General features: G+C 36.7%; 2 protein-coding genes and 1 long non-coding RNA gene across 6 annotated transcripts in view; 1 reads left to right on the forward strand and 2 right to left on the reverse strand.

The window, feature by feature from the left end:
* Nucleotides 1-371: 371 nt before the first annotated feature.
* On the reverse strand, nt 372-5,900 carry aagab (alpha and gamma adaptin binding protein). The gene is made up of 10 exons (XM_007249151.4): nt 5,696-5,900; nt 4,239-4,429; nt 4,032-4,128; nt 3,726-3,815; nt 3,549-3,632; nt 3,341-3,420; nt 1,990-2,077; nt 1,798-1,902; nt 1,592-1,641; nt 372-1,001 (listed from the first exon to the last, which is right to left on the reverse strand). The coding sequence occupies exons 1-10, from the start codon at nt 5,787-5,789 to the stop codon at nt 924-926; spliced, it is 957 nt and encodes a 318-aa protein (XP_007249213.2). The 5' UTR covers nt 5,790-5,900; the 3' UTR covers nt 372-923.
* A 1,028-nt stretch (nt 5,901-6,928) lies between these two features.
* iqch (IQ motif containing H) overlaps nt 6,929-26,177 on the forward strand; it is a 34,277-nt gene continuing 15,028 nt past the window's right edge. For 2 of the 4 annotated variants that reach the window (XM_007249149.4, XM_049483482.1), the window contains exons 1-14: nt 6,930-7,169; nt 7,691-7,813; nt 8,483-8,580; nt 8,671-8,746; nt 8,859-8,978; nt 11,881-11,989; nt 12,868-12,966; nt 14,012-14,196; nt 16,314-16,856; nt 18,510-18,576; nt 20,378-20,461; nt 21,753-21,931; nt 23,954-24,226; nt 24,562-24,750. In XM_007249149.4, coding sequence (XP_007249211.3) covers nt 7,119-7,169; nt 7,691-7,813; nt 8,483-8,580; nt 8,671-8,746; nt 8,859-8,978; nt 11,881-11,989; nt 12,868-12,966; nt 14,012-14,196; nt 16,314-16,856; nt 18,510-18,576; nt 20,378-20,461; nt 21,753-21,931; nt 23,954-24,226; nt 24,562-24,750 — 2,196 coding nt within the window. In that variant the 5' untranslated portion in view covers nt 6,930-7,118. Of the gene's footprint in view, nt 7,170-7,690; nt 7,814-8,482; nt 8,581-8,670; nt 8,747-8,858; nt 8,979-11,880; nt 11,990-12,867; nt 12,967-14,011; nt 14,197-16,313; nt 16,857-18,509; nt 18,577-20,377; nt 20,462-21,752; nt 21,932-23,953; nt 24,227-24,561; nt 24,751-26,177 lie in introns of all 4 variants that reach the window. The other 2 variants (XM_049483483.1, XM_049483481.1) reach the window with 2 other exon arrangements.
* Nucleotides 21,817-26,177, reverse strand: part of LOC111194772 (uncharacterized) — a 101,104-nt gene continuing 96,743 nt past the window's right edge. The window contains exon 4 of the long non-coding RNA XR_002651252.2: nt 21,817-21,941. This is a non-coding gene — a long non-coding RNA (uncharacterized LOC111194772). The remainder of the gene's footprint in view (nt 21,942-26,177) is intronic.

The following is a 26,177-nucleotide window of genomic DNA, read 5'->3' on the forward strand; positions in this document are numbered from 1 at the left end:
TTTTCTGAATTCCAATCTAGTGAGGCAGAAATTAAAGGTTTTGTCTTATGGCTTCAGTACTTATTTTGTGCGCTTTTTCCATTTGTTGCTTAGTTTTTTTTTTTTTTTTGGGCCTAAGAAGTGCTTTCTCTCTGCAGCTTTACCTACATAGGACTTTCCTTGTATTAACTGTTAAGCTATTTTCTTGTATTGCCTCGTTTTGTAATTCAAGAATAATAATTTGTAATAAAATGTGTATCTAAAACTGGAATTATTCTTCGTTACTGTCAAACACTCATATTTCAGCAGCCAGGCTTCCAGACTGAGACACATCTGTACAAATCTGTTTAAAATCACATTTTAATCCATCAAAGAAAAACTGAGACACTTAATTTGATAATGTTCAAGATTTAATAAAGACTTGATGGACATGATTGATAAAATTAAAGCATAATTTACATTATTTAAGTGGTCACAAAGATAACCACTTCTATTTATACTTAGAACCTTTTACATCCTGTACAAAATGATGGGCACTCCAGAAACAAATAAACAAACCATAGAATGCCACCTGTTTCAGAATAATCAGCTCACTTTATACAAACCATGAGAGTCCCAAGCATGAACCTGTAAATCTACGAAGGAGGTGTTTAATGATCTCTTGCCCATCACACCCTCTTTCTTCCATCTTAGACTATAGTGTTTAACAGGCAGCAGCACACACTGGCTCTGCACTGGGTTACTGAGGTTTTTGAGGGGGGCTTTGAGAGGAAAATAACAAGTGTCTTGATAAACCTCTCTGTCTCCATCACCTCCCCTTGTCCTCATGTGTTGTTGATTTCCACAGACTAGGTCCTGAGGCTGGGTAGGTGAGCCTGCCCTCAACACAGTTGGGTAGTTGGTGTGAGGAGAGACTGGGATCTGGGAGGGAGGAGGTTCAAGCTTTAGCTCTCCTCCCCTGAAGACAAACCATCAATTTCGTCCTGGTCTCCACCAATTGCCATCCAAAATGCTTTGGCAACCTAACAGACAGAAATGTGCAAATATCCATTATATACACATCAATTATTTTATGTTTTCTTTTTTTTTTTGCTAAAACCTGAATCTGAAATAATTGGGGCAGTATAGAAAATGCAATAAAAAAAGAAAAAAAATAGCAGAAAGTGAATACTTTTACTTGTTTTATCAGTTAATTTACATAGGCTAATTCAACAAACCAGTGCAAAACCACATGCAGCACACACTGCCCACTGGATCTAATAATGTGGAGAATGTTAAAATGAAAAAAGTGACAAGGACCCCCATACTGCACACTTTAAGACATGATAACAGGAAGAATGGGAGAAACCCCTGAACACATTTTATCATCTGATTGTCCTCCGTATTCAAATATTTTAAATGTGGAGAGAAAGAACAGCAACATTACAAAGTGGTAAATGCTTAATTGTCCCAACTTTTTTTAAGGCTTGAAATGCAAACAAATAACATTTTAACAAATGAAATTAATCAAGTAAATGTAGGAAACTTTTTTGGACATTTTTTATCATATTGTCCCAACCTTTTTTGATAAACAGTTGAAGCTGGAGATAATATAAAATTTGAGCATTCTTACCTTCTCTGCATGCACCTTCCTTTGCTCATGTGGTAATGAAGAAGCTTTATCTACAGTAATTACAAATAACATTAAATACTTCACTAGTGAATTAATTCCAAAATGAGATTACAGTCACGTACATTAATTGGACACTGAAATTTTAAATATTACGTTGAATATTCTTTAATTGCTGGTACTTGACACCTCTTCAGATGTTCACTCACCTTTCATTTCCTTTAGTTTGGTGAAGAGCCTCTCAAAATTCTCTACATCTGCATCTCCAGCTGTGAGGTTGGCTAGCTCCTGAATGTCCATGTCAGTCATAGGGTCTATGTGAGAAGTTGCGATTAATATCATATGTGAAAGCATTATTACTCTGCATAGAGCAGTTGCACACAATATTCTATAGCTCTCACCCACTATTGAGTCCACTACACTTTCACTTTGGTGACAGCTTTCTGTCTTCTGGCCTTCTGTGTTCTCATCTGTTGTGTTTGATGGTGCCTGAAAATGTGAAGCAGAAAAATAAAAGATCTGTTAAACGTACGTCCCCAAATCTGGAGTTATATCTTCATGGCAGCGTCAGGTTCCCTTTGAAAGAATAAGTGTATTAATAATGTATACGCAATTTTTTAAACAATGTAAACTAGCCATACATAAACTCTGGAGAGCTCTTATGAGCATGAAAACAACTAAACCTTCTAAAAAAATTAATTAAATTTCTAAAATCTTAGAAAAAAACGACTGCATTATATGCAATATATACTCTCTGCCAATCCATGTGAGAAAATGCTGATCTCATGCTCCCTGAATCACTCTTTCACAATTTGAGCCCCATTAATTCGGGAGTTAATATCTTGAAATATGACCATCCATCAGGTGGAATAGAATAATCTGGTCTATATTCAGTATATTCAGGTAGTTAGCTGACCAAATTCTTTGCGCACATACTGTTGCTGAACCTAGACCTGACCAACTGCAGCAACTGCATTACTTCTTCTTACCCTGATGTGCCCATCACTGTGAAACAGGCTAAATCCGAACTCATCAGACCACATGACCTTCCATTGCTCCAGCAAAACCCAATCTTTATGCTCCCCAGCAAATTAAAGCTGTTTTTAGCAGTTGGGCTCACTGATAAGCATTTTTCTTCCTTGAGAGTTCCCTTTACGTTTTGAGCTCTAGTGTTTCAACAAAAGTTAATGTGATAGTCAATCACGGTCACATTCCTTCCTCCAAGATGATGTTTCCTCACTGTTTCCTTACACTTTTTTGTGTGTAAACTACCACATTGAAAAATGCAGAAATTTGCACCAGATTTGTCCTGACATCAAAGATTAACATTTATTAAGAACTTTAAGGATGACTGTGCGAATCCAAGACTAAAGTAAAATAAACAATACTGGACAGGTATCCTCTGCCTGGTAGATATGCCATCTAAAATGGGAACAGTCAACAAGCTTTTACCAGTGTTTGTCTATGGATATTAAATGGCCAGTGTTATGCAACAGACAGAAATGGTTGTGTAGAGTGTCCACATGGTTTTGACTAATGTTCTGAATCTTGTTTTTTTATTAATGTCAAGAAAGGTATTTTCCTATTAATTCCTAAGCTGGATTACTGCTAGGCTCACAATAGGTTTAATTTTCTTAATTCTTGAGAATTTTACCAGCTTGTTAAACTTTTTGTCCGGTGTCTTAAATGTCAAATGCACAATGTATCATAAAACCTAAATTTTAATAACTTCAGTAAGGAAACAGAGCTGACCTGCGTCTCTGGCATGGGGCGTGGATTATTGTGACGAGAGGCCACCAAACTGCTCATCAGGCCAAATCCTTGACTGTGCTCTGTGAAAATAACAGATGTTCAAGTACGTATGTTCAGGTATTACATGAATATAGTATATAAAATGACCAATTACTTTTTATAATTACTCAACTAATGTGATAATAAAAACAAGGACGAAAAACCTCACCATCTTTCATCTCTACACTGGACCACACATTAGCATTGAGGGCTTGAACAATCCTCTTTACTCCTGTGGACTCAGGAAAGTCATCTGTGGTGTAATAAACACAAACAATGTCTTCACATATAAACCTTATTTATTACAATAAACTGTACATAAGAAGAAGAAGAAAATCCCTCTCACCATCCTCATCTGGAAGTTCCTGAGGGTTGAGCTCCACTAGTTCAAATGCATGAGATAAGCACCACTGCTGAGCATCATGTCTGTCCACACCTGCATCATTAGACAAGGAAACACAACTACATCTGCTAATTGTTGGCCTACTACAGTCTGAATAATCTGTGATCATACTGCCTTTACAGTTTAACAAGGCTTTAATTACAATCAATGGGAGGGTGACAAACATTACTACAATGAAAAAATCTGATTCCACACTTGACTCTATGAACAAAGCAAGTTGAATATAAATAGCTGTCTAATAGCACTCACCAGTTTCACACACACGGTCACACACTAGAATAAGCACCTCTGGAGCAAGGTCCTCTACCACAGACAGCCATGGACTGATACCATTAAGACCATCTTTCTGTAATACAATGACATCCAGACAATCATCAAGAGAGGAACTGCATCAATATCCAACAATGCAATAAAAATCAAGCATATAAATTTATAAAAATACTTTTGCATACTCACAGTTTTACTATCAAAGTAGACAATGAAAGCTTGCATAGACTGGGCAACCTCTGCGTTCATGTTGAAGGTACTCGGTACCACACAGAGACTAACATCAGCAGTATAATATTTGTTGTTGATTGTCCACGGATACCAAACTACTACATCCTCTCTTTTCGTGGGTTCTGGTAATGATGACGTACCCAAGATCTCTAGAAAGAATCAGATGATTAACTGTGAATTAATACAACTGAAAAACTGTATAAGTGTTACCCAAATGCCTCTAAAGTAGGGATTGTCCCCGATTTGATCATGTCATTTTTCAAAGGATCAGAATCAGGTGGAAAAGATCTGGTTACCTGATACATAAAATAATGTAAAGTTACATTGTAACTCCATGAGTTCATTATATAGACTATATGCATTATAGAAAATGGCTATTTGTACTTGTTTATTTTGTGATAAATATAATAATTTTAAACAAAATGAATTCAATTATAATTCAAAATTACATAAAAAAAACCTTAAAGGATAACTTAGATTTATTGTTTCTTTTTTTTATTTTTATTGTATTGCCAAAGTATCAGATTGGGACTCAGTATCAGCAGACGCTTAAAATCATCCCTACATTCCTACTTTAAGGCAGATAGATGCAATAGTTTTTTTATTATTGTTATTATTTTGGAAGAAGAAATAGATGCAATAATAGGGCAAATTCACAGCATATACACCCAACATCACAAATACATCAAAACAAAAAGACAAACAAACAGAAAAAAGAAAAGTGTAAAGCTTTAAATTTCAGCAACTGCTATTGTAAGTTCAACACTGCCAACTGCTGGACATCATGCTGTACTTCATATTTCAGAAAGGCTGCTTCATCCTCAGTAATAAACCTTACTTGATGCTTAAATTTAGGGTATTTAGGGTATATAATGACTTTTAGCAACAAGAGGTTCCTATTTCATCAATCTAATACTTTACAGAAACTACAGATAAATGTGTACAATGTATGAATAATAGGTTATGTAGTTAGAGTAACCAAACCTAAACCTAACCTGGGACATTTAAAACCCTGACGACATAGCTTTAGGAGCCTTAAAGGTGACACCAAACCGTTTCAAGATAAAATCAGATGTTATTAAAATAAACCAGTGCAGGAGTATTTCCATTCTGACAGCTGATCTGCTGGATGCTAAGCTGGATATAAACACAGAGCAGGGCAAGTCTACAACAGTCCGATACATTTAGAAAAATAGCTTTCTGTTTACTCAGCTGTATATTCTGTTCACTTTCTGAAGTCTACATTCGTTTACCTCCACTACTAACTATGATATAAACTCCCTAGCCAGCCAGCTAGTATAGCTAGGTTAACTATGTGTCTTTAGCTTTAGCAACCCTTAGCTATGTTTTGCTAGCGAGCTAACCAGATAGCGTTAGCAAGCTATCTGTTAGCCCGTGTTTACAAGCTTTCTTACGTCTGACTAGTTCCTCTTCTTTAAACCCAGAGTCGCAGCTGGTTATTAAAATGCAGGGCATGGTCGTCTTCTCGTCATCTGGTTCCGCCGACATGTCTGAATCTGGTTACACACTAGAAGATAAACTGATGCTGAGAGCTGGGCGGCTAATAGCTGTGCTGTGCTCTCTGAAACACCGCTCTCACAACCTTTCAACTCCAACCTCCTCCACACAGCACCGCGGCGCACTGACGCGGGCTCTGTTTATAAAATAAGGAAATATAACATTTATAAAATAAGAAAATATAAAATGTCTAATATAAGAAAATATACACTGTATATTATAAGAAAATATAAAATGTATAGAATAAGGAAATACAATTTATAAAATAAGCTTATATATATATGCAATATATATATATTGCATATTGCATTTTATATATATATATTTAGTATTCTTTGTGTTATTAACCATTATAAGACGTTTCATAAAGTGTTACATTTCAGCAACAACAAAACATCTTTGAATATATACATTTTTCAGCAAAAAAAACTTTTCCGGATTAAACATGACAAATTAAGTCTTAAAGGTCAAAGGCAATAATAATAATAATAATAATAATAATAATAATAATAATAATAATAATAATAATAATAATAATAATAATAATAATAGTTGTTGTTGTTGTTGTTAAATCCTTAATAATAGGTATTAATAATAGGCCACTTAAAGCCTTATACTCCACATTTACCCAGTAAAATCCCATTCATGTTTAATTACTTTTTTCCACACTTTGTGACCACACTTTGCGACTTTATTTATAGTGATTGAACTTATGAAAGTGTTCTGTGTCAGGTTACAGTTTTTTAAATGATGTATTCTAATTATTTTGCTTATTTGTTTATTATTTTTGCAGCACTCTATACCCCTTTGTGTCACTTTGATGATGTGCACCTGTGCTCTTATTTTGCAATGTTTGAATAAATAAATACATTTGTTTTCTAGTAGTGTGCTCTTTATGTTTAGTGAGGGTTTACTTTAATGCTTCTGCTTACTGTTCTCATTTTTTTTGTTTGTTCCTTTTTCATTTTATTTATTCGTTAGTTTAGGCTATATTTATTTCACGATCATATTATATATACTCTAATCTGGAAATAATAAAAGCACAACAGTAAAAACATATTTTTTATAAGGAATCCACACTTTACATTAGAAATATGAGTGAAAGGTATGAGTCAGTTTATCAGCTCTGTCTCTGTGGGTGCAGGAGAGCGGAGGCGCGCGCAATTCCGTCGTTGCCAAGCGACTCACTTGCTGTAGAAACCAAAGACAAACGCAGCACTAAGTTAGTTAACTAGCTTAGCAGCTTCTGAATAAAAAAGTTTTTAAACGGACCCTGAAAGATAATTGTTCTCTTTAGGTTTTAACTAAAGAACCTAAACAATGGCGGACACTGTTCAAACTGGAGACGAAGTTGGGCGGATACTCGTACAGGTAACTTTTGGCCAACGTTTATGGAGTTTGAAAGTTACAGATAACTAAACATTTAGGTTAGCTAATGCTTACTAACGCTAACTAGCTTAGTGAACTTAGCTAACGCCATATAACTTTGACTGGATAAGTCCTAAAGAAAATTTAATGATTTCCAGTAAACTTTATTTTAATCCTGTCTTATACAGAGGTTATTTGTTATTTTTTTCTGTATGGATAAAGATATAAAACATAACTAGTTAACTAGTTAAGTTACCATAACTATACTATTTATGTGTAAGTGTAAGTTTAACAAAACTGGCCCCTTAAAATATCTTACTCTCATGGCTGAGATTAAGTTTACTCTTATTTCCCTAGGTTAACACATACTGTATATGTTGTAATTACAGTGGCATGAAAAAGTATTTGCCCCCTTACAGATTTATTTTTGTATGTATTGTCTATCTACTTAAATGACAATAAAAAGCACTAGTTACTTAAGTCAGTTAATTAATGAATTAATGAACTAATTTTCTGTGTTTCAGGTGCAGAATGATTTGAGTCAGCTGAAAAAGAGTCTAAGCCGGGTAATCATTTCTGAGCCAGGCGAGACACTGGACATTCAAGTGCTGGATGCGGCGATAAGCAGGACTGAGATTGGCATTAAGGTCATTTTCTCTCTTTATTAAAGGAAAATCAGTAAATATCAAAATATGGGGTTGTATGAAGTTGCGCTTCCTACTTTCATTCTTTTTAATCCGATGATTCACAGCACTTCATTCACAGCATTTAAATACAGGTTGAATAAGAGTAAAACATTTATAAATTAAGATAATGTTATTATAAAGCTTAAACGCTAAAGCTAAAATATATTCTGAAAAGAGCGATGTGCTATTCTCTTTTTGGGATAACAAAATGATCGTTTGATGGTTTGATCGGTTGTAAAACAATACAAATTTTGTCACCATTGGAACTTACAGAATTATTAACTAAATATGATTGAAGATTGAATGTAGATTCATTAACTGACAAATGCACTTTTTATTGAGATCAGGATGATTCTTTAACCTAGGGTTCATCCCTGCTTAAATGCACCTGGATCACCCCATCTTTCAGGTTTAGTAGGTGTGTTTAAGAATGATTTGAGCTTATGACTGTCATTTCCTGATCCAATATTGTTATATTTGTAATCACCATTTGATAATCAATTAAAGTGACTACATAATGAAGAAATGAGAATCAGACAAGCTCATGCTTATTTGGTAGAAGTTTCCCCACCTCTGTCCAATAAAATGTTAAAAAATATATACTGTATATATATTGTGCTGTTCATTCAGAAACATGCAGAGGAATATCTGAAGACTGTAAATAAACAAGTATCGACACTTCCTATTATTGAAGACAACAAAAAGAAAACTAGGAAGATTGCCAAATGGTATGAAACATTTGAAAGTCCACATTTTATCATCTAGACTAGAATACAGGAGAACTGTTTGAACAGTAAATTATACTTTCAATGCAATAGGCAGCCATCCCCCGAGAGCATCCCAAACTTGCTACCTCGGAAATACATGATTGTTGGAGCATCTCCTGGGGAGAAGGTGGGTGTCCTATATTTTTCGTAACTCTTAGCAACTCTTGGCTGGTACTATCAGGGCACTCAAGCACAACTTCAGTATATCAGTGACCCATGTTCTACTTTCTATTCACCAGCACAAAGCAGCGTTTGCCATGCGACTGCTATACAACCCTTCTCACCCAAAGAACAGAGAGCTCATTCACCAGAACTATGGAATTCAGCTTCCTGATTTGCAGAAGAAAACTGGGTCCAATGTAAGTGTGCAAGTTTTTTTTAAATTTATGAACATAACCTCTGTTGCTAATCAAACATAAACAGACAAAAGTCATAGGATAGTAGTATGTTAAATGATCATGAAGTGTTTATAAATTTTGTAAGTTGTCAGGTATAACATTTAGGGCATTTAACCTTTCTCCGATCCACAGTGTCACGTGTATTGTGAATACGTCATAGAAAGCATTATCACCTACAGTGGACTTCACAGTGGCTGGTAATTATTGTGAGCATTGGTGTCTGGATAAAATTCTCAATAGAATTAATACAAAACGAGACTCTGGCAATAATTAGATCCATATTCAGTGCATGAGGTTTTATCCACATATCCCACAGGTCAGTGTTATTTAGCTACTATAGGATATGACAAAAATCATGGAATAAAACTCTCCTCTCCTCCTAGCCTGTGACCTAAACTTCATATAGATCTTAAACAAGCTAGGCATGCAAGAAACCTGTAATACTTTTGAAAATTCAAACTTTAAGCACCACTGATAATTTCACTTTTGTTTTTTTAATGTTATGAGAGGCTATAAGTAACTAAAAGTGCTGGAAATGTTCTAATTAGTTTATGTTTATAGGCTACAGAGAGCCTAATTGCTGTGTACTATAAGTTACATGACATTTTAAATAGCCTGATATGATGACAAGCTTATGAATGACATTAAGAGTTTAGTCTTATTCCTAGATGTACACCGTGTGTGTTTATACAATGTATATTAGCTTAAGCAATTGATTCTTGTTGCATTATTTTGTATCTCACAGCCATTTCACAGTCATTGCAGCAGCTAATTAAGATGAATTCCCAGTACTTACTTGATAGTAGCCAAGATCTGTCTTATCTGACTGCTGCCTTAAATCCAGCATATGTCACATGATTCTCTGAAGTAAGTGATGGGGCAGCCAGTATTAACAGATGACTGTAGTCAGTAAGCTTCCAAACAGAAGATGTGAATTGAAGGTCACTTGCTGTGGCAGTGACATTGAAAACATTTTGGTAAACAAATTAATCTTTGCAAAGGTCACCATTTGTTGTAGTGCTCAGTTTTTCCCCTCCTTCCCCTTCTGCTCTGTTCCTCTCTGTCTCTCTCTTTATGTCTTCCTGTGCTTGTCATGGGGGGAGGCGGGGGGCTGAGGCTGTCAGGTTGCTGCGGTGGACAACGGTAGACTTGGCTGGCGAGAGTGGACAGACGCAGATTGCTGCACATCAGCATTCTTCTGAGGGGGTGCTGGTGCCTGATTGCAGTTGTATGGGCTGCTGCTTTACAGCTGTCTCAGGACAGGTGCCGGTACCTGTTCTCGCATGCCAATAAGACAGCCGTGGTTTACCCAGCCGGCAGCCGCTGGCGCCTTGCCCGCTGCTTTCAAAGTCTCTGCGCCAGCTCTCCTCAGTGCCTCCGAAGCTGCTCGTTCTTTCTGTGGCTGTTTGGTTTGGTCCTGCTTGTGCCACTTCCACAGCTGTGTGCCTTTCAGCCGAGGCACTCCAAACACCTGGCAGGCAGTGGTGCGGTGTCACAGAGCTCACTGGTGTGAAAAAAATTAAAGACAGGCCAGAATGGCTGGAGGAGCAGGATGGAGGGGTAAAAGAGGGGCTCCATACATTTTAACCATTATCAGGTTTATATATGTCCAACATATAAAGGGCTAGGGCTAGGACTATATAAACACAATATCAAGAGCTAAGATTTATCAAGTTGCCTTTGTATATCTTTATATTTGAGTTTTTTGAGTACCATCATTTCATTCTTAGTTCTAATAGGCTGTAAAATTGCTGTAGCTAACATCCTTTTATCTGCTTCTTTGCTTAATGATATTATATCCTGAGGTAATGCCATCTTTTTACATAATGAGCAGTTTGCCTGATTGACTGGTAGTCATTAAAATGACCCGTCTGCTAAGATTATCGTTGTGCGAGTCGATGTTGCATTCCTGATAATACGAGCAGTTGGGCCACTCCTGATTACTTATTTCTGTGATGAATTATTGCGGAGCACTTCTTGCCTTTTGATTCATGAGCTGTTTTACGGGACAGGGAAGTAGCACCATTTTGGGCATTGCTCTGATGGAATTTAATTCTCGTAGATCTCAAACAGCTGTTCACTCGAGAGAAACCGACAGAGAAAATAAACAGTTTGAACCATGCTCAGAGTCTCCAGAAAGCATTGCCAGCTTGTGATTGATTGCTGGAGGGAAGGGGGCTTATTGGCTAGTTTACAATGTCATTAACTGCCTGTATCCTAGCTCCAACTTTCTTTTAATGAATGCGGAAAATCTGTTGGTTGTAATCACACAACATCAGCGCGCTCCTTCACAAAAGCGCTTACATTCGTAGACTCTGGCAGCCAACAAAATACAGAGGGAAAGAGAGAGAGAGTGGAAGCACTGGAAGAAACCATATTTCTTGACATCTACAAGCTGCCACCGGCCTGATTAATGGATGGCCGTCTTGCAGCCTTTTTACAACAAAGTTTGTTCGGAGGGACAAATCTAGTCAGTGACCCGAAGCTAATAGCATTCTCCATGAGCAAGCTATTGAGTGGAGCGTGTTTCTTTTCCGCTCGCCATGTGCTGTTGGGTTTGGCTGCGGAGCCTGCAGGCAGATCATTTTTTGCCTTAGCGAGACACGAGGCACTCGTTTAATACCCCTTGCTGTGACACTTTCAATACAACACCTCTGACCTTCGACCACAGCGCTATCGATCGCAGCTCATTTTTACAATTCCGCAGTGTGTGTACAATGTCTTTCATGGCTGTTTGGAGAAATTCCCATTGTTTACACTGTCAAACGAATTCTAATGACTTCAAGTGTTTGATGGCAACAAAGATGACACAGTGGTGCCCAGTTTCCTATAACAGCAAAAGACCGACCTACACTCTTTCCAGGTGGGAGCCAAAAAAGTGGATACCAGTCCTAAGGTGGGAAGCTCAGCTGTTGTACCTGCAGAGGTTCGGAACAACAACCTCCACTTATGTCCCAACGACATGAAAGCAGGTAAGAACTTGTAATAGGGCTGCCCAATATGGATAGGGATATGGCCCTAACATAATATCACGATATGTCATGGTATTTTTGCAATAACTATACTCTTGGCGATATGACAAAACACTGAATTATTAAAATTATAAAATCATTTCAAGAATACACTTCGGCAACAAAATGAAAATTTAATTTTATTATTGCACTCAATATGATATGGCACACTCCTAACTGAGTTATTAAAAAGAAGAATTTTATCTGATTTGTAACAGAAATCAATGATCCAGAATGTCATGATACTAATAATGCACTCCAAATATATCCTTAAGCAGCAGTCCTTAAAATTTTAAAACTGAAAGCAGTATTGTTCCGGGGTGGATAATATTATAATAAATGGTATCAGTGTATACAATACAATATATATATATATATATATATATTTATTTATTTATTTATTTATTTATTTTTCCATAAAACAATGTGTCTGGAAGGACCTTTTTTCTGGCTATGACAGCTTTTCCTTAATACCTGACCAACTGTGGCACTGCTAATAACGCTGATTGAAGAGCTATTGCAAACATTAAGATATCAGAACAGCAAACTCCTTCTTCATATTCCACTTTATACATTGTTAAACATTATAAACACAGGTTTAGAACTGAATATATCTGGCTAAAATCAACAGATACATTCATTTAGAAAAGGAGACTGCACCACAATGCACATTTTAAAATTGCTTGGTGCAATTGCACATTCTCACCTAAAACTTATCGACTGCCATTTTAGTCAACTACCCATTCACCCATCTATTCTTATGGTATACATGTGTACATTAACTGTATGAATTATTTGCACATAATTTCCTCATGACTTTTTTGTCTTTTTTACTGTAGACATTGCCAGTCCAGAAAAGCAAGATCCACCACCCTCAGCAGCTGATCTCTGCTTGCAGACGTTTGTTAAGCCCAAGGATAGCAGCCCCAGTAAGATAGGTCAGACATATTTTACACACTAACATTTTATGTATTTACAGCCTTCGTGGATCAGGGAGCTTGCTGTGGATTGAGTGATCAATGTTTATGAAATGTAATTTCCACTTGCAGTTTAATGTGAGTATCATCTAGATATCATCTAGATATAGTGTAATATAGTTATTTCAAACTAAACATCATTACTCTGAATCCCCACAATATGTATTTATATTCACAGCAAACATTTATTTTGCAATATGAAAATGCTTGAGTGGGCAAGAACAAAATGTCTTTTGGAAATTTATGGAGGGCTCGGCAAAGGAATTCATTTACAATGTTCTTTGGTAAAAGACAAAGTAGTCTAACTGTTAAAATACAAAAGAGATTACATTTCCCAGTGTTAGATACCGTCACTTTCACACATAAACCTTGTATCTCCATTTTTGTTGTATTTTAATATTTGACATTAATTGAATTTGGCAGCAATTATTTATATTGAATGTTTCACGATGCATTAACTAATACAAATGCATCAAAATTATTTGGAATAGAATATGTAAAATATATAGTATTGTGCAATTGTATGAAATGTTCAGAGCTCAATTTCTCAGCAGCAAGAAACTAATATTATTGGAAAAATATAGAAATTAGACATATTTAAAGGCACTTAAGGAATATGTGTCTATCTACTGACCAGAAAATTGTATGGCAACAGTGCTATATGTAAAAATCCTGCATATGAGCCAGCAACTTTAGCTATTGTTCAAAATAACTATCAGATGGAGAAGAAAATATATTTTAAAAAGTAGCATGTTTGTTAGTTCCAGCGAGGCTGGTTTGAGTATTTCTGTAACTGCTGTTCTAGGATTTTAGAACTACAGTCTCTGCAGTTCTGCAGACAGAAGCACCTTATTGATGAGCATCAAAGGTCAAAAAAGAAAGGCCAGATTGATAAGAGTTGTAACAGATGGGTTGTGATAACCTGGATAAGCACTGAGGACCCAACCTGCCCAGGCAGATTGAAAATATTGACTGTAGACTCTGTTTACCTGTGATGTTTGGACAGGTATGTTTGAAAGAGCGGGAAAACGGCAGACGGACGTGAATCAGAGTAAGGATATTGTGCAGGCACACAGAATCTCTCACCTTCATCGTCCGCCCACGTGGACCATCACCACTCCGCCTCCCACTGCTGCCTCCGACAGCAAACTCCCCCAAGGGCCAGCTCGACTCAGCCCTCTCAGTCCTCAGGTATTACAATAAAATTCAGCTGCTTTAAAATTTACTTGCTATATTTCTTTTCTTAGGGGTGATAGGATTAAGATTTCAATACATAGACACAACTGCATATGAATTTAACTCACTTTTTTTTTTTACATTGGCAACTTTCAAAGTGATGTTCATTTCTAGTATCATCTTATCTGTTAGGGGTCACAGAGCATGTTAGGTCAATACCATGAAAGCTAATCACTTAATGTTACTCTCATTTGTCAGCTTATGACCTGATTGAAATTCAATTTTTCCTTTTTCTTTTTCAGTAGCATTTTATATCTCCATGCTAATGTTATGTGTGTCAAGAATAGCCTCTGGCTGCACTTATAGTAAATGGTGTAAATGACACGGTCATTGCATGCATGCATGGATTCACACTAGTCAGTGACTTTCAATCTGTACCTCCACGCACTGGAAAAAATACTTTATAGGCTTAAAATTTTACGATTTAACTAGGTTTATTTGAAACATACTTTTTTATTTTAAAATAAATTTTGCACTGAAGTAGGTTTTCATTTTTACAATTTCATTTTTTGAAATTGATACACAATTTAAATCCAGTTAGGAGGACCATACAATAAAATAATATTAAATTAACTCATTTTTCTGAGCATATCATGGCAAAATGTTGTTATTGGGATAACTATAGTTTTTGAGTAAATCATTTAATAGTGTCAAAATTTAACACTGAACAACTGCACATTTACTTGCATTAGTTTTTGACAACAATTTAAATTGAACAGTTTTAAATTCTGTCACTACTTATTTTTTTTTTTGCGTGTCAAAATATCAAAATAAAATTGGGTATTTTGTAAATGTAAACTATGGTGATATAGTATTTTTCACAGTACTATTGATATCATCAGTACCTCTAAAACACACTCCAAGATTTTAAGTTGTAGTACAAAAAGAGCATAATTAGTCCTTAGTCTTCATGTTTATGTATGTATGTATTTTAGTATTTACTAGTATGTATGTGCTAGTAAAAACTAGTATTTGTATACAATAAAAATGCTTAAAAATACCCCATAGTACTCATAGGGTTACTTTTTCCAAAATAGATTAAACTTAATCCTGGACTAAATTTACCTTTTAAATGAAAAATCCCTATTTAGAGTGCTGAATAGTCCAGCATTGTGTTTATTTTCTCTTAAACAATGAAATTAATATTTTTAGTATAATTTTGTAAATCATTATTGTGAAATCATACATTTTATTGTTATTTATTTATTATTATATTATATGTTATTACCCATTATAAAATGATATGCACAACACATTGTGCACCCATACATCCAGTTGATTTAGATATTTAGATAGGATATTTATTCACACCAGATGGTATACTGTGTTGCCAGTTCATTAAATGAACCTACCTTATACCTACAATCATTAGACACTCTCATATAGGTCACTAATTGGAAAATGGTTTGGGAATAGTCTGCCCATTAAAATCTTCTGGAGTACAGGATACTTATTCCACCTTCTTATTTAATTCAGTATTTTCATTATTTTCACATCAAGTAAATAAGGTTTTGTAATGAAAATGCTGTCTTGTGGCATGATCTGTATGATAAGGTTTTTAAGCAGTAAGTTATTTGGCTGTGATATGAATGTTTAAATTTTGTAATAAATTTAACAAATTTCATACTCTTTGTTAATCAAATAACGTGTCCATTTTTGTTAGTCTTGAGGTGTAACAACACAGTTTTATTTTGAAAAAATCAGTTGATTTGAAAATAATAAAAACTATTTTTACTGTAATATAATACAGTAATATTACACATTGCAGAACAATTTCTATTCGAGATTATGAAAAACGTATAAAATGTTAGGAAAAGAAAACATGTCTGGAGAGCACTAGGAATACTTTAAGATACAATATTTTATTAAATGATTTTATAAAAATTAGTAGTTTATTATGTTATTGTCCTGTTATTAGGGGTTATATACACATTTTTACTGTAAAACAAAAAGAAATACTGAATTAAATGAGAAGTTGGTTTGTGAACTGGTGGGCAGACAGAAGTGGTTTGCAGTAAAATTCATTGTTTTTTTGTGTACACTACTCTCACAATTTTTTTCTCTGTGCTCAGTGTGCTCCAGCGCTACCACCAGTTCCCATTAGCAAACACTGCTTCAGCATAGTAGACGGCCGGATTGACCCATGTTGTACGGAATTCTGTGCGTTCAAAAAGCAGTACTGCCTGTGTTGGGGGCCCCTTATGGAGGCTCTTTGGCGGCTGGAACAACTGATGCAGGAATATGCTGTGCCGCACGCCCGAGTGTGTGACCAACGGCTGGTGGCTCTGATGCAGACTGGTGAGCTGGACTGGGGTGGTGGGGGTGTGGGGCACCTCCTCTCAGTGCTGGAGAACCAAGAAGAGGTGTGGGAGTTGATGCAACGGCCCGGCCAGCGGTACCGGGGTGAGGGGGGCCGGCAAGCGGCGGCTGAACGCATCCAAGCCTCCTGGAGGTGCCACCAGGCTCGCACCGCCTACCTGCGTCAACAGAGGCGCAAATGGGCGGCTGAAACCATCGCTATCTCCTGGCTGCTGCACGCCCAGGTGGGACGTGTGAGGAAAAGCCTGCAGGCGACTCGCCTTCGCCAACTGGAGAATTACCGCAGCATGGCCGAGGTGAGGCACATACACACGAACACACTCACACATACATACATACATATTGTTGCCTCACTATTTCTTATATTGCACTGATATGTAGTCATAAGTGCACACTAGAGGTGGAAGTGAGTATGTTTTGGTTCTGCAGATCATTAAAATAGATTTTTACTAATTGCTTTTTGACTCCTAAATTATTTTAAAGGCAATATTTGCTCAGTTTTTGAGTTCACTTCCACAATGCTTACATGTCACAGAACACAGACTTGAGACGTGATGAAAGGTGGGCACGTCAAAAGGTGATGAATGGGTATATAGAAGTATATTATACTGTGCTTGGCCTGGACAGGGCAGAGTCACATGATGACAAACTGTATGAAGCGTTTTAAACACACAGTGGGGAAGTTATTTAAATATTTATTATTTGTTATTAACAGTATATGCCCATTAAAAATAAATGTATTTTTGGTACAGTGTATTTTAGTACAAATATATTAAAGAGGCTTATTCAGAACATTTAGCTTGAGCTTTCTTGAGTCTCTGCCATGGCTCATCTTCATACTAGTCTACATACATCTGCTATGTTTTTGCTGGAGTGTAGCGTAACGTGCAGATCTGATGGAACGTATAAACAAATCGGGTGTTGGAATGGTATATGTTTTCGTATATATACACTTCTCATTCAACCACAATCAAATTCATTCACTCTATCTGGATGATGTGGTTTATCTGGATAGAGTTTTTTAATGATCAGAAGCTAGAATGGAAAAAAAGCTAAAATTAAATAGGAGTAATGAAGCTATTTTTAAAATGTAAGGAGAAGAAAATACAGATAATTGCATTAAAATGTAAAAAGCAGAAGTAAGAAGTCGTTGGAAATACAATTACTATAAGTAGTGCTATCCAAACTTATCATACCATTATTTTTATTTGTACAGTTTTATCAATTGTCCGATTGTTTTGAATAAACAAAAAATCTTTTTTTATATTTACTCTATCTGGTTCACAATCCGCAAATAAAATTAAACGTTGTGATATACACCATGTATCCTAAAAGCACCTCCCAGCTTTAGCTCTCAGTAAAAACGCTGCCAGTCACTATAAATCAGGGACCTGCTTTTTCTGCCTTGCTGCTGTTTAAACAAGACTGAAACAAATGAATTTTCCACAAGGTACTTGCACTTGGAGTGATGGAATTACAGGGGCCTCGCACACCCACACGGCGAGTACCATCGTCTCCATTTGTCAGAGCAGATGTCTTTTCCGTGCTGTCATCCCTGTAACATCTTCATGAATGTAGCATGTCTTTTAATTAGCCCCCACACGTTCATTTGTACGTAGCGTCAGTCAGTTTAAAAGAGCGGACAAGGAGCTTGTGTACGTTTCCACCCTTTAAGCAGTCACACTATGTTAATTAAGCCTTAATCTACCCCTGGCAGAAAGCATCATGTAGCTTGTTAATTGAATTAATATAGGGAAGATGTTTTGATGTATGTACTTAGCTGATTTAATGAATGTGATTCATGCCTGGGTTGTCACCACAAAAGCCCAGAGAGAAAGATGGGTGTAATTTGCTGCCTTCATGTTGCCAGTGTGCGGCTGGTGAGGCGTGTGTGTGTATATATGCCTTGTCACTGTTAACTATTCTGCTGTGTTTTCTGTTCTGGGCAGTATCTGGCAGACAACTGGAAACACCTCAGCACCTCCAGGAGGACCATTATCCATGTACCATCATTAGGTACACTAGTCACAAGTCAAATCTCTCTCTCTCTTCTTCTCTCTCTCTCTATCTGTCTTACCCACTAAATGTAAACCTTTTTAACATATTTAAGCGCATGAATAATTGATCTTGGACAAGTAGCTTGTCCAGTCCCCCCAATAAAATAGCACTCTTTGAAGCAAATAAATGAATGTGTTCTCTGGAAAGAGGATGGTCCGACCAATACTTTTAGGATGAACTGAGGAGTTGGGGATGCGGAAAGGTGGTGATCATCCAACATCTTCAACACACTAATACTCTCAATACCAAATGCAAATCAGAAGTTCTTACATCCATGCTCCAATGCTCCATCAGTTTTTCCTGAACAGTAGAGGTAGTTACTCCAACAAAAGCAGGATAAACTCTTGTTTAATACAGCGATGATTTCCGAAGAATAAACAGGTGTCCCAATACATTTATTCCAAATACTGTGACTGAACAAATACAACTGAAAATTTATTTTCTATAAAACAATATGTAATAAAGAATTGCAGCACATGCTTGGAAAAAAATTGCACATATTTATAATAGAGTACTAAAAATGGCTAAAATTAAAATCAGGTGCAGCACATCAACTACAGTTACAATTTCAGGACAGTGGAACAGTTGATTTCTTATTGTTGTGAAATCTTAAATCCATCCCAGCTTATTTAATTTAGCCATTCACTCACTTTAACAATCAAGAGCCAACCAAACTAATGTCTGAGGTTTAAAATAAGACAAGCACCTCCGGCTTATCCATGCTCTAATCACCTGCACCTGATTCTAATTTTACTCATTTTATGTACAATTAAATGTGGTGGGGTTTCAACATTTTCCACAAAAAATATATTTCTGTTTATTACATTTAAAAAATAATTTGAGAAATGACAAATACATTAATTCAGTTATTTTCATTTAGCAGGTGTTTACCAAATGTGAGGCAACCAAATTATTATGTGGCTTATTGTGATAAATGAAAAGAGTATAATATAAGAATTTATAACAAACAGTACTTTGCTTTGTTGGTATGTCTGCAAGGATCTTAATGTTTTTAAAATTCAGTAAATATTTATTCTATTTAATTATTATAGTTTTGTAATAGTTTTTTTATTTGAAAAGCAAGACAAAATACATATAGGTTAATCAATTGTCAAAATAGGTAAAAATCTGTAAAACAAACAAAAAAATACATATATAGTATTGGGCCTTTGACCAGTTGTTTAATTTTGTTCTGTTAGTTTCATTGCATCCCTAGTATTACAATATGACCACCATCTTTCAGTATTATGCAAATGAAGATCAGGTGTCCTAAAAAAGATAAAGGTTTCACTGGGTGTCCTAATTGTTCCACATGACTGAGTAATCAAGGACTAATTCCTTTATGAATGCTCTCATTAAAAAGTCACAAAAATCAGTAATTATAGATCAGTTGTATGTAGATGAATACATTTGAGTAAAGTTGAGATTTAAATCAGTGGATAAACTTTAATGGCCAGAGCTGTCTGTGCTTTGACCTGCGCTCAGTGGGTACTGCAGATGATAAAGTAAAGAGTGCGAATGGTAATTAGCAGCAGATGGAGTGCTGTATTTACACTGGGGGTGGCTGAGGAGAGTGCTGTGTGAGCTTGGATAATTAAGAAGTTGAACCCTATTGTTTTTATTGCCACACTCTGATAGTTCAGATGCATTTAATCATTTGATTACATTTATACGCTTCAACTAGAGCAGTCTGTTTCAGGATCTGTCTGTCTCACATTAGAGACACTGAGATTGTGTGTGTGTGTGTGTGTGTGTGTAGGATACTCTGAGCAGCAGCGTCGCAGTCTCACAGGATTTGACATACTGCAGAATACCCAGATGGGTCGTCTGTGTGACATTAGAGGTACATAATGAACTCGTAATCAAATGGTGTAAAATGTATCCTATTTGGTGAAGTTTGGAAGTTGGACATTTTAGAACATTTTATGTTCCTGTTATGATCACTTTTACTCTACTGTAATGCACTGTAATGAGGATACAATGTCGGTGCCAGATGGATAGAGCATTCCATTTCTGAAGTTATGTGAGCCTTTAACATTGCTCCGTTCAAAGTCAGGAATACATCATAGATATTACATCATACATCAAAGTTTTACTTCCCACAGTGGACAGTGCTGTGGGTGGTAATGATCATGACAGGTGGTGTTTGGCTAGAATTGTCTCTGTGAAGGGATAAGTAACTAATACAGAATGTACTCATATAAAATTACATAGAAATTTAATGCACAAGGCACTACATGCAGATCCCACAGGCCAGTGCAGCGTTCTTTCATTTCCGTGTGACATGACAAAAGTCATGAGACACAGTACCAGTTCCTGTCCCATAATTTTTGCTCTGTTGATGTATAAAGTCAAATACAAGATTGAATGAAAGCTAAATACAGCTCTAAACTTTCAAAGGTAAAATTTGCTTATATATTTAATTCCCCCCCAATATTTGAAAACTAATAGTAAATGTATCTTACCTACACAAATTAATTATAAACATTAATTATAACATAGACCTGTATCCCAAGCTGAAAAAAAACTGATGGGATCTATCTATTTTGTTATTTCTGCTTTATGTTGACAACTAAAATAAAGTACTAGTAAAAAAAATGGACACATCTTCTCATTCAGTGTTTTTTCTTTATTTTTTTCTTTAATTTATTTTATTTTCTACATTATATATTAATATTAAAGAGCAAATTAATTAACCCACTCACTAGAGGGAGCAATTGCCCCCACACTAGGAGGGATCACTATCTCTCATATCTTTCATGTACAGTATAGGAAATTTATAAACTCTAAATCAAGCTGTAACTTGTTATACCCTTAACATCATTTACTTCAGAGTGTGATTTTATTCACTAATGGTTTGTCCTAACCCTCCTGGAATTTACATCACATCTATACTTTACACAGTTTGCCTTAAACTGATTAACTAAATAATAGGTTTTGATCTGTAAGCACTACATGAAAATATTTCAACCCAAGTGTCCGTCTTTACCAGTTCTCCCTCTTTACCAATGTTCACCAGGCAGCCATCTTAAAATTCAATGTACGTTGCTTTAACTCAAATACAGTAATAGAGAATGAAGAACAGTGGAAAAGCATTCAAATAGCAGTAAACAGCTTGTGTGTGCTGTCCCTAGATGAGAACATAGAGGTGATCTATGTGTGTCCGGTGCGCCTGGGAGAGGACCTTTTACACTACTACACTCAGCTGCTGGGTCTACAGGGGGCTGTGGAGACAGGAGACCTCTCGGCTGTTCCAGCTAGCAGTGCCAAACGTTTCACCATCCTCACACCAGAGGCCTATGAGCACTTTCCTGTGAGGGGCACTGCACTCATATACACACACACACACACACACATACACACAAACACACACATTTATATACACTGGATCTCAAGATTTGGGGTCACATATTGTTCAAGTGTCTGAAGTACAAAGACTGACTGTACTGTTTGGCTGTATTCCACTTCAGGGATCAGATTAAGGATTATTACAGGTTATTAAATTTGGCAAAACAATTGTCTATACTTTGCAATATAGTTTGTATGCTTTACATTAGTTTCCAATACTGCTTATATATTGTCACTGTAAGAAATAAATCAGTAAATTGGTAAATTCCTTCTGTACTTTAAATGTGACTTAATTTGAAGAAATGTATTCCAGGAAATATTCCTATTGATTCACCGATCATCGTGGAAATGCTTAGAAAATGAAGCGGGCATGAAAATATTTTTGCCGTCTCTGAAATGTGTTGTATAAACCAAATAGAAACATATTTTTCAACACTCTGCTCTGGAATAAGAAATAATTACTAAAATTGCACTGGTTATACTTAACATTTTATTAGTATTTAATAGGCCACACTTCCCTGTATCTGTTCATTAGGGGGAATGAATCTTCACTGTATGGTTATGTTACATGAAGAGAATATATATCAACATCCTGCTGATAAAGTTTGTTTTTCTCATATTCATCCTGGAGGATGGTTTTAAAATGTATCCATTTATTAACAATTTATAAGTACTTATGAAATGTGTATAAATAAATAAGGACATTAGATTAAAAAGTAAATAATTAATGAATTGCTGCTATGGCTTTTATTCAGGTTAAAGGTTAGCTCTTTGGTTACTGTCTTGTTTTAATTGCTCCTGCAAATCATCTGAGCCAGATACCAGAGCCTGTATTACAATGTACAGCACAATCCAATATCTAATAGCAGAGGGCTCAGGCCTTGATTAAACAAAGGGCTGCTTAGCAAGCTTGGCCCTGTGCATGTTCGATCTAACTCCTTGTCTTTACTGCATATCAATACAGTGTAAGCGGCCTTGCCCACCTCTCCACAAACAGCCTGCATTACAGCCTTATTTACTGCCTGCCGCTAGCTCGCAGTTAAGCGTGCGGGCACCAGGTTGTCGTCCTCCCTTTTCCCTATCGATTCCCCGGCTCACCGGCGTGTGTAAACTCTGCCAGACGTGTCAGCGGGATGAATCACTGTTCGTCGAGGCTGCCAGCGCGGCATGCCAGTGACAGAAGGGACAACTCCACACGGATCAAATAAATACAGATGTGGAGTAATTAGTGCGAGTCCCAAGGAGCCCATCGCTTAGCGTGTGGGAAAGACTTGCGGGAGGGAGCGCAGGGGCCACTGTCTTTTATCAATTGAACCTGCCGGAGTACAGGAGAGGTCACGACCCCTCCGGCTGCTCCTAATGGGCCCGGTGAGTGTGTACACACTCATAAATTACAGCAACAGACAAAAGGGTGAACTCAGACCTTAGAGACGGGAGAGGAAGGGACAGTTATTTATGTACACAAAAACCTGTGAGATTTTTTGTTTGGGTAAATGTATAGTGTATTTGTCTTTTTTGTGTTTATTACTGATGGTGACATTCCTGAACTTTGAAAATAACTTTGATAAGAACTACAGTGCTGTACAAATGTTATAGACAACTGAGTAAATTATTTATCTCAACATAAAGAGGTTGTGCATCTAATTTAAACCAGGTTTTGGATAACATTAGGATACTATAATAGAATATAACATATAATCAGTCTTGTAGGGGTGGACAATACGAAATAATTTTGTGATTGTGATACACAATTTACTTTTCTGATCATATCAAAGCTTATTGCTTAGTTAACACTTAGGAGTATAATTTCTCCTGTTTAATTGATAAATATCACACATATTACCTAAAATTTACTCTGCTACTTATGGGACACTTTTTGGGTAGCAGTTATTTTAAATCCGACACTGCAAATAAACATTTTTCTGAATGTGAAAATACCATGATAAATATCATGTACCATTAAAATCACTCTCTCTTTCTTTTCCAGAACCACAATATGTGTGTCTCCACACTGCTGAAGTACAGCCCACGGACACTGCGCCGCATAAAGGACCTGATCCAGGGCAAACATGCATACATAGTCAGCGGAGTCCCCCACATGGATGACCTGGCCGTGGCTGATGAGTTGGGAGTGCCAGTGCTGGGTCCAGAGCCTGCTGTGGCCCAGCTCTATGGCACCAAATCTGGAGCTAGAAGGATCTTCACTAGTGCTGGGGTCAGCGTGCCACCGGGACACGGTGACATATACACTCTTCAGCAGGTCTGCTAGCCTGAAAAACCTACCATACCACACACGCTGTAAAGTTCATGATAGGACTGCTGGTAAATTAGAGCACACAGTTCTTTCAGAGATGTTCACATAATGAAAAAGTCAGTCAATATCTAATCCTTTCAGTTTAATAAATATATGTCACATCAGAAGGTGTACATGGCAGCAGATGTATTCTAAACTTCTGCTTATTGTTCTGCACATACTGTACTTTTATTAGTGCATCCACAAACCAATCATTTGTATCACATTAGAAATCTATGATTCTTTTACTATTCTGTCAACTATTTACACTCAGTGTTTTGTATCATTTGACTTTCATTCAGCTGTATGAGTGTCTGGCACAGCTGATGACAGATCATTTGGAGGTGCAACGCTGGCTGTTTAAGATGGATGGAGAATTTGGCAGCCGTGGCACAGCCTATTGTGATGTTTCTCATCTGAGCTTCCGGTCCTGGGCTCTGCAGAAATATCGGCGTCACGGACCACAGCTTTGGAGGATGGCCTGGGCTCAGGTAGGATCTTTGCAGATTGATTTTTCAAGCACATTTATATACTTCTACTTTTTTAGCCTACACAAACCATCCCTATCTTAACTTATGTTCATTGTATTTGTTCTTCAACAATAGCAGTGCTTTGTTTTTGCTTTTATAAGTCAGTGTTTTATTAAATACTTTCAATGTACACATTAAACAACAGTCATGGTATAACAGTATATAAATCATGAAATTTTACCTCAGAGGACTGTTTGGGAATGCCCATATCTGTACAAATTGTAAGGTGTTATCATGTTATCTTGTGCTCATTTTAACGCAACATGAATTATCTGAGCTTGAGTGAAGTCTGCTTCCATGGGACAATATGTTTTAGGCTTAAAATCAGCCTAAAATTAACAGTAAGTCTTGTAAATGGTTAAGAGTTAACATATTGGTTTTTATTCTAAATCTCATTAATACAATAAAGTGCATTTGCTAATCAGCTAGGCATTGATTTGATATGCGTCTAATGCTACACGTGGCTCCCTTGGCTTCTGCTCTTTATCCATTATAGGCATATAATGGAGCTTTTGATTTTCTGTCACGCATTAATTACTTTGTTTTGCCATTAAACTGTAAGCTTTGTGTAAACTAATTACAAGAATATGCTTATAAGGGCTGAAAGCAAAACCTGGCCGTAGCCTTTTTTTGTTTCTTTAATTCCATCCTTTCTTCATTCCTCTGTCCCAGGGACAGGAAAAGGCCTAGCGCCCTGCCTCCCAGCAATTAGCTCAGTCCCTAATTCACACGGAGGCAGAGCGAGGGGCTGTAATTGTGGCGGCACTGGCGCTGTTAATTACAGGGGTAAGCGGTTGAGGCCCAGCCAAGCTCCATTATGGCAAAAGCAAGTGAAGGAGGTTTAAATGGGAAGGGGGGGGGGTGCTCTTCACCAGCTGGGGTCCCTGAGAGAGGCAAGAGAGCTGGGGCCTGATGAGCTGGCCCTGCACCCTTAGGGCTCCAGGGCCATATGGAAGCCAGTGCTGGCCTTTATTTCACCACTTCAGCCTTTTAATCAATGGCAAGCCCTGCTAACAGCATGGGGAGCGCAGAGGTTACTCCAGCATTTCATCCATTTTCTACAGATTTGTATTCATTCAGCGTTAATTCGCTTGTTCTGATTTAAGTGCCTCTCGTGCCGGAAGCATGAATTTCGCTAAACATGAAGTGATATGTTTTTATGCTGGAATATTTGCATGCTGTTTATGATATAGCTTTTCTTGTCTGCATTTTGAATTTTTGACTCTAAAGCTATCCATTTTACCAACAGATTGTAATTGCTTTGTTCTAAATGATATAGTATTTTTAAATAATGTATTCTTTTCCCTAAGCATATATTTTGCTTCCATTCCCAAATTCTAAACAGACAGTATATGTATATTAATTAACTATATCAATAAAATGCATTT

The sequence above is a fragment of the Astyanax mexicanus genome, chromosome 9 (genome assembly GCF_023375975.1).
Source record: "Astyanax mexicanus isolate ESR-SI-001 chromosome 9, AstMex3_surface, whole genome shotgun sequence".
NCBI lineage: Eukaryota > Metazoa > Chordata > Actinopteri > Characiformes > Acestrorhamphidae > Astyanax > Astyanax mexicanus.